Here is an 8,939-nt window from a genome sequence, read left to right on the forward strand (position 1 = left end):
TGATGAGACAATATTGGTTGTGCTTTTGGGCAGTGGAGGTAAACACACATTTGTATATTATAAGTTATGCTTGTTACTTTATGATGAATGTATTCTATGGATTGTATACATACTCAGTAGTGATGAGACTGAACTGCTTTGTCAGACTCCTACAAGATGACATAGTTTTAGCTGAGAGAAAGCATATTTTATAGATCTCAGCATATGTGTGGCACCAAAACCATTTGTACTATATTTCAAGTTCATTACCATGCTCAAAGCATTTTTTGTTTGTTACAATTACTTGGATAAATTTTGAAATCTGAAACGTACGATTTCACTGATTTATGAACAAATAAATATCGATAAGTAATCTGTTCATTTGATATTATAAAATATCTGGTGTGGTTTTGTTTTCATGTATTTAAAATACAGTATTTATTGATGCTCATCTTCGACAAACAAATGTGATAAGCATGTAATTAATTTGTAGCTTGAACATTTATCATTGAAAATACTCTCATATTGTGGACAATGTCATGTGGAATATGCTATTCGCAACTAGTTAAGGAACACATGACTTTGTTAGATATAATATGCTGAGGTGTAAAAAATCATGCTTTTTTAAACTTCTTTGGGCAGAACGCTATCTGACAGATCAGGTGAGCTATCTCACTGCTAAAACTGGCACAGGTTCCATGAATGCCAAGCTTCTTTCTTGTGGGAGGTGACTTCCTGGAAGAAGAAGGCTCTGAGGATTCAGTTGACTTTGTGTCAGTGTATAAAAATAACATTGAATATGCTCATGATGTCAATCACTGGGGTTCTGATTTGATTATACAGAGCTTAGTTGTTCCAGTCATGCTGGAATGTTGTTATAATTCTGATAATGAGCATGGCATTAAACAGACAAGGGAAACCTGACAGACTTGTGTAGATTTGTATAGGGTGTTGTTCTGTGTCCATTGTATAGCCATTGCATGCATGTACATGTATATCACACAACATAAATCATCTATATCTGTTGATCTGTGACAGCTGTCCATGCATAATAAAAACAGTTGATTCATACTACGCATTATGTCTTCTAACAATAAGCCTGGGAATCTGGGTCACCAGAAACCAGTGCTGAGGTCAAGGTTGTTGACTTGGTCATCCCTCCCTGACATCGTGGATCTTTGTTCACATTATCAATCACTGGTTTGTGTGATCCAGACTTGATCATTTTTACTAAATAATCATATAGATAGATATTGCTGAGTGTGTAATTATGCAAAACACACAGACAAAGAAAATCTGATAAAGTTGTGGTTTTGATTATGTTAAATGAGAGTTCAGCTCTGTCAGTCTGGCTGCTTAATTTCCTGATTATAGATACATACACTGACTGAGAAGCAATGGAAATTCATATCCATTGTGTCAATCTGTCATGTGTTGAACTTGTTGGGCAGTAAAAGCCTGGTCCCTTTGTATTGTGTTGAGCCTCATCTTCCATCATTCTGTATATCAACTGAAGTTGCCAAGTTATGTATATGATACACAGGGGAAATATCGTCCCACAAGTTGACAGATTTGCCTTTTTCTGGAATCCAGTTATAGAAATAGCCACAGGAGAACACAAATCTCTCTTAGGGCTTGCCCTGGAACAGCATGAATTGGTCACAAATGGACCATTCTCAATACGTCATGACAACTTCAGACTGTTCTGTTGTGCAGTTAGTTGAAGGAGTAAAGCTGGTGTTCACTGGGAATGTTGTAAATATTGCTCTGCTGTCTGACGCCATTTTTTAGACTTTGCTTTGAAATGTAGTAAATGATGATTATAGTTTGATATTTTTTTTTAAAATTCTATTCATTTTAGCCATAATAACGGTAACGCTATTTTTCAGGGCATTTATCATTTGCAGAAGCCCTCGGTCTTTTCAACTGCCCTCCTTCGTCGGGCAGTTAATGAAAGACCTCGGGCTTCTGCAAATGATAATGCCCTGAAAAATAGCGTTACCCTTATAATATTTTATGTGTGCACAATCCTTTCATGCACACCCACGTATCTTAAATATTTCATTGGCACCGATACCAATTCTATCAGTCATTGTTTAGAATAACAGATTCATTATTAGAAAAAGAGAGTTTATTCTTAACATATTACTCACACAGTATGAAGATATATTCTTTGACAGTGGAGGGCGACAGCCCAGTAGTTAAACCATCCCCCCATCATGCTGAAAACCTTGGTTCAATCCCGCACATTGACACAATGTGTGAAGCCCATTTGTTGTGTTCCATTGCTGGAATTTTGTTAAAAGCAGTGTAAAAACACATACACACTCACTGTTAGACGATAGTTTATTCTTAAACTATTGATCACCCAGGATGAATGCATATTCTTTCACTACAGTTACAATGATCACCTGCGGTGTTAAACTACATGTACCATCTCTTGATCATAAAAAATTATCAATTCTTTTTGAAGAGATTTATCTTTTTATGAATCAGAAAAAAGTGTATTTCAAGAACACTAAAAACATTCAAGTAAAAACATTCCCCAAAAAATGATATTCATATCTTGTATGAAGTTACATTCAATATTTTATCAACATAAACACTTTTATGATACAAAGCCTTGAAGGAGAAGCACAACAGTTGACTTATACCTCATATGTTTCATAAGTTATTGCCCCTGACTATATGTCCAAACCTCATAGCACCATATTCCATACAACTAGTTGCACTGAACATCAACAGACTTGAGATGACATTGTATTAGCACATGAACGATCTGCTCGTGTGGGGTATGTTCTGAGGGCCGGTGTGGTTGTAATGCAGGTCGGGTTGGACACTGACGTGCATGATGTTAAGCTGGAGACACAGCCGACTGTAAACATGTCCTCCGTAGGTCGGGTAGATTTGTGGAAACTCCCCCGTCAGTGGAACACAGCCATCGTACGGCGGTATCTCTCTCACGTCCTCGCCAAGTCAGCCGGAAGTGGGAACATTGGATATGGAAAGGAGGTAGGTTTTAAATAGTGAAAATAGATAATTTTATATTATGTACATACTTTAAAGATTGCTCATATCTGAAAACAATTTTTTTTTTTCAAATTGACTTTTTAAATGAGACTTTAGTCTTCTTCTGAACAGTTTATATCTGTGTCTATCATTAAACCATTCTTAAATAAAATTCATTTTTTGGGGATAAATACTGTTTTCATTTTATTATTTGCTAAATATTTCTATAGTTTAAAAACAAACATATTTGACTGATTAATGCTCTTTTAGTGATTGAAGAACTGTATGGGTTATGATTTGAACCTGATCAGAATCCCGTCTGATTTGGAAGCTTGAACTTTTGATGAATGTGTTAGTTGTGTCTTCCATTGCATGTTTTGTGGTGGTGTCTGTAGATGGTGCTCTTTTTTCAGGAGAAACAACCAGTGTTCTGGCCACGTGAAGTGCCATGGAGAGACCCCAGCAGACGCCCACCAGGATTCACAGGTAAACTCTTCACACACTTCACATCTGGGTGATCCTAACTTCCTGTTTAAGAATGGTCCTGATCTAGTTCCTTAGAGTGTGCATTCCTTAGGTCTTGTGAGGCTTCCTTCGAGATACTGAATGAGCTCCTGTGTGAGTCATGGCTATTTAGTGGGTTCCTCAGATTCTGAATGAGCTGTGCGCCAGGGTTCCTGAATGAGTGGATTCTAAGGAGGTATATTCCTCTGTTTCTGAGTGAGTGAGTGAGTGATCGAGTGAGTTTAGTTTTATGCCGCACTCAGCAATATGCCATCTATATGGCTGCGGTCTGTACATAATCAAGTCTAGACCAGACAATCCAGTGATCAATCTGCGCAATTGGGAACTGATGACATGTGTCAACCAAGTCAACGAGCCTGACCACCCGATCCCATTAGTCGCCTCTTATGACAAGCATGGGTTGCTGAAGACCTATTCTACTCAGGGACCTTCATTGGTTTTCTGAGTGAGACTTGGAATGAGCACATTCTGGGTGAACCCCTGAATCAGTGTTGCAAACTCCCACCTGGGACAATCCGGGACCTGACTGGCAGTTTTAAAATGTTGCATGCCCGATGGTCTTGGACGAATCTGACCTAGAGTATAAGGACTAAAGCCTTGATTTGAAAACATTAACCAGTTTGCCTTCTCTTATTAACCCTCTCGTTATTTTTCTAAAACCAGTAAATTCTGGAGTAGCAACAATCCAACTGATCTGGAGACATGTGAGAGTTATCAGACCAGGGGCCCGTTTCACAAAACTCTCGTAAGCCTAAGAACTCGTAAGTTTTCTCGTAGCCATTGTACCTCCTATATTGTAACACAGGAGCTACGGATGCTACGAGAAAAGTTACGAGACCTCAGGCTTACGAGAGCTTTGTGAAACGGGGCCCAGTTCTCTGGCTGAAATTTTGGCTACTTTACAACACAGCCTAAATATACTTCTTTGGTAGTGGATTCCTATGTTAGTCAGTGATCCCTTGAGTTTGTTTTTGTGTGAATTCTCCCAAGTGTGAGCAGTGAATTAATTCCTAAATGAATTCCTGTGTGTATCTGAATAAATTATCTGTATATTCATTAATACTTACCGAATGAATTGCAATAGTGAATTCCTCACTACTAGAGTGAGAACCCATCTATGTGTATTACTGAGACTTGCATTGAGAGTGAGAGTTTAATTTGCCTCTTCTTTCAATAATATGTCAGTAAATGTGTCAGCTGATGAGGGAGAGCATCTTCTTCAGCACCTCATTTTTCAGAAACACTCTTTATTTTTGGTCAGTCTTGTAAGCCACCATAAATAAGGAGAATCCTCTACAACATGTAAATCACAACACCATCATGATGCTGGCATACCTTCCATCTTGTTTCAGGAAACTGGACGGAGACTCTGAAGAAGATCATACTGATAGCTTATCGTCACCATGGATACGACCCCGATACCTGGATCATAGACAGAAATGTTTGCTGATCAAAGATACGATTTCATCCAGTTTGATGAAGTTTGAATGAAATTTGTGATACAGTTTTGAACAATAGCATGAGCTATGTATGTGACTCTGTGTTGACTACTTCTAGGACCTTCGTTGTTTGTGATATGTTTGATCCGTCATCATGATTCTCTCATAGTTCTGAAATCAGCTTTACCAAAACGTTCGCAGTTATAGCACTGACATACATATGGCGGTGTGTGGGAATGTGCATAGAGCTAAAATCAGTTGAAGTTGACCCGTGAAGGTCCTGGGGTAGAGTAGGCCTTCAGCAACCCATGTTTTCTATAAAAGGCGACTGTGCTTGTCCTAAGATCCTAAGAGGCAACAAACGGGATTTGATGGGCAGGCCCGCTGACTTAATTGACATGTGTCATCTGTTCTCAATTGTGCAGATCGATGCTCATGTTGTTGATCACAGGATTGTCTGGTCCAGACTCAATTATTTACAGACCGCCGCCATATAGCTGGAATATTGCTGAGTGTGGCGTAAAACTAAACTCATTCACTCACACTCTAGGCTGGTGTTCATGATGTTAATCACTGGATTGTCTGATTCAGATTCACCTCTGCCTGATGTTACTTAATGGAATCATCTTTAGCCAGGATCTGGCCTAATAAACCTAAAGGGTGCTCCTCACTAAATTTTAGACATAGCCTCTTTCCTAGAATAGCTGCTTTTGAGGTTTTTGTTTGCTCCCACGGTTTACTTTTCAAAGTAAGAACTATTTCCCAGTTTTACTTTTTCCTGACTCTATACTAATATCAACATGATGATATTTGAGTGTTTGGAATCAACTGAAAAATATTGCCACAGTGCTACGGGCTGACAGAGATGTCAGGGTTGAATTTATTCATCATACATGGTTTATACCCGACACTTAACAAAGTATTTTCAGGTTTGTACATGTTCCTTGAAGCCTACTTGGTCCTCTTACATTGCCCCAAACTCAAAATCCAAATCATAATCCTACACCAACCTTTACCTTTCCCACAGGTGAATCACACACCAACCTTCACCTTTCACAAAGGTGAATCACATACCAACCTTCACCTTCCCCAGAGGTGAATCACATACCAACCTTCACCTTCCCCAGAGGTGAATCACATACCAACCTTCACCTTCCCCAGAGGTGAATCACATACCAACCTTCACCTTCCCCAGAGGTGAATCACATACCAACCTTCACCTTCCCCAGAGGTGAATCACATACCAACCTTCACCTTTCACACAAGGGGAATCACATACCAGCCTTCACCTTCCCCAGAGGGGAATCACATACCAACCTTCACCTTTCACACAAGGGGAATCACATACCAACTGTCACCTGCCCCAGAGGGGAATCACATACCAACCTTCACCTTTCACACAGGTGAATCACATACCAACTGTCACCTGCCCCAGAGGTGAACCATACACCAACCTTTCACACAGGTGAACCACACATTATCCTTCACCTTTGTCACACTTTCTAAGAGGAGGACTAGCACATGAACCCAGTATTAACTCTGACCTATTCATACATGTAAAACAAGTAGATGACTCTAGCAAGACTGCTGCTTCTGAGTCTGATGTGGAAAGTTTAGTCTGGAATGAAATCCACCCAATCCACAAATGTTTTGTGAACCACCACACCTATTTTCAGCAGTGGTAGTAGCCACTATTCAGTATTTTGTAACTTAGATTTGTACTTATTTGCCTGGTTGACCAGTTAGAATAAGAATTCATGATAGAATTTAATGTTAGCAGGTATCGTGAATCCTACAAAGTTGTGTGCCTCGTTACGATGTGCCAACGCCATGCTCTACAAGTTTAGTTAATGTGGCAGATGAATGTTGTTTGTAAATAATGTTACTGTAAATGTTCCAATGTTCTTGTTATTATTGATGTCTTTTGTGAATCCGTTGTATTGTTCAAGTTATTGTGTAAATTGTGAACATTTGTTGGAAAATAAACGAACAAAATTGAACAGAAATGTTGAAGGATTTACCTAGACCTCTGAAACTATGAACTAGCCAGCAGTTGGAGGAAAAATAATAAGATACATGTATTTTGTTCAAAATTTGGAATTGGGGGAACAAATTCATTGGCCTTTGAACATTTGCATTCAAGAGAATTATTGAAATCTGAGCATTAAAATCCCTTGCTCATTATCGATCCTGCTATCAGAGAAATTCAAGTTGCCAGTAGTATTCATGTTGTGTCTATATATGTCACAGTCAAATTGCTAAATCAGTCATTTCGTGAAATGGCTAGAAATTTCAGTAATTTCATGAAAGTTCATTTAGTCCAACCATATGTGATGGACAGGAGTTTGTGAGGTGTGACTGCCCTGGACACTGCATGTGTCAAACAAACATGTAAATGCTTCACAATAGTCGCTGCCTCAATAGTTTCAAATAAGTGATGTCGAAATTGTGGTAGATTTAGTTATTAAGTGAAATGAAAGTAGCACATTGACTGTTGTCACACTAAATGACGTGAAATGGATGACCTCCTTAGTCATTGAGCAAAATTTCTGAAATTTTTAGTCATCTAGATAACTGATTTCACAGTCTGACTGTAACGTGTATACCAAACATCTCTAGGACTTGCGTTTCGGTAAACTTCATTAATCAAGGATCAAATCCCAGGGTTCTTGCAATCTGAAATTACGTGGCTTTGATTTTCATGAGCAGATTTGTTTTGCAAAGCTAGTGAATTAACCCATCAGAATGAAGTTTCCAAACCAGCCTCAATATTGTTAGTACCAACAACATGGTGCCAAGACTCATTGATTGCAATGTGGTTCTTGATAAATTACAGTGAAAATTACAGTGAGAAGTCTATGCCATTGACATGTTAACGATAGTGAAATGAAAGAATTGACAAATCCTTATTTTCTTTGAGTAGTATAGTTATAAAAACGTTACTCAAATTTATATAATTTGATTCTCATTTGACAATGCATTGATTACCAGGGCCCTTGTTCCTAAATGTTCGTAGCCCTAAGAATTATGAACATTGAACTTAGCCAGCGTGTTCAGAATGGGTTTAAGAAGTTTGTAAAGCTATGGTAGTTTGGAGAATTGCTACCCTGTACAGATATTACCCTTCATTGTCTGAAATAGATAGGTGCCTTCATGTTGATGGTATTAAGGAAACATGTTGACCACAACACATTTACTGATTTCACAGGTCATTCACAACATTTTTCAATGGAGTCCCTTCATGTCCTGTTCTTCACAAACCCAACATGTGAAAACAGCCATCTGAATGCCTGTTGAAATGACATTCAATGAATCTGTTAGACATTAATCCTTAACATCATCACTGTCATCTACACCTTAATTGTTGACTCAAAGGACAGACGTTGAAAATCCTACATGCTTTCAGTGCATCAAGTTTTGATTTCAGCTTCAAATAGTTACCTTGCATGGCCAAACTGATCGTCTATCAAAAACATGGGAGGTAACTCTAACAGGGGTGGCAATAATCAGTCTGTGCTTGCCCAGGCTCCTGCCCAGACTCCTTGTCCTAATGATTCATGTTTCAGTTAGACAGACATTTGGTTTCAGGGGCACATGCTCATTTATCCATGGCACTTGTATTTGCTGTACACAGCTGTGTCAATTTGAAATGCAAGGATCCATTTATCATGGATTTTAGCACCACACCTTGTTTTGTCAGTATTGTAACCAACCTGATGTGTTTTGCACATGCTGAAAATATCTATAATCTGCCTCATTGTTGTCTCTAAAATACTTTCTAAAACAGCACTTAAACACCCTCACTCATTATTGCACTGTTTCTCCTCAGATGTTGGAGTTGTCGGTGGGCCGAGGTATCTACGTGTTCCCACTCCAAATTGCCCGTGCCAAAAACAAAGTGTCATCCACTGCCTGTGCTAACTACCTACTCAACTGCTTCTACACGACCTCTGAACTCCTGGGGTCAAACTTAACTGGGGTCAACAA

At 38.8% G+C, this 8,939-nt stretch overlaps 1 protein-coding gene across 1 annotated transcript; it reads left to right on the top strand.

Moving 5' to 3' along the window:
• The first annotated feature begins 2,811 nt into the window (after positions 1 to 2,811).
• Positions 2,812 to 6,047, top strand: LOC137265597 (DNA-binding protein P3A2-like). Its single transcript, XM_067801026.1, has 3 exons — positions 2,812 to 2,991; positions 3,402 to 3,474; positions 4,866 to 6,047. The coding sequence occupies exons 1-3, from the start codon at positions 2,863 to 2,865 to the stop codon at positions 4,961 to 4,963; spliced, it is 300 nt and encodes a 99-aa protein (XP_067657127.1). The 5' UTR covers positions 2,812 to 2,862; the 3' UTR covers positions 4,964 to 6,047.
• Positions 6,048 to 8,939: the final 2,892 nt, after the last annotated feature.

Source organism: Haliotis asinina, chromosome 15 (assembly GCF_037392515.1).
Source record: "Haliotis asinina isolate JCU_RB_2024 chromosome 15, JCU_Hal_asi_v2, whole genome shotgun sequence".
Classification (NCBI taxonomy): Eukaryota; Metazoa; Mollusca; class Gastropoda; order Lepetellida; family Haliotidae; genus Haliotis; species Haliotis asinina.

Bases quoted from the DNA above. Each gene is read 5' to 3' on its own strand.
- LOC137265597 (XM_067801026.1), top strand. From the start codon at position 2,863: ATGTCCTCCGTAGGTCGGGTAGATTTGTGGAAACTCCCCCGTCAGTGG. The intron at 2,992-3,401 runs GTAGGTTTTAAA...CTCTTTTTTCAG, and splicing joins ACATTGGATATGGAAAGGAG to GAGAAACAACCAGTGTTCTG. The intron at 3,475-4,865 runs GTAAACTCTTCA...ATCTTGTTTCAG, and splicing joins ACGCCCACCAGGATTCACAG to GAAACTGGACGGAGACTCTG.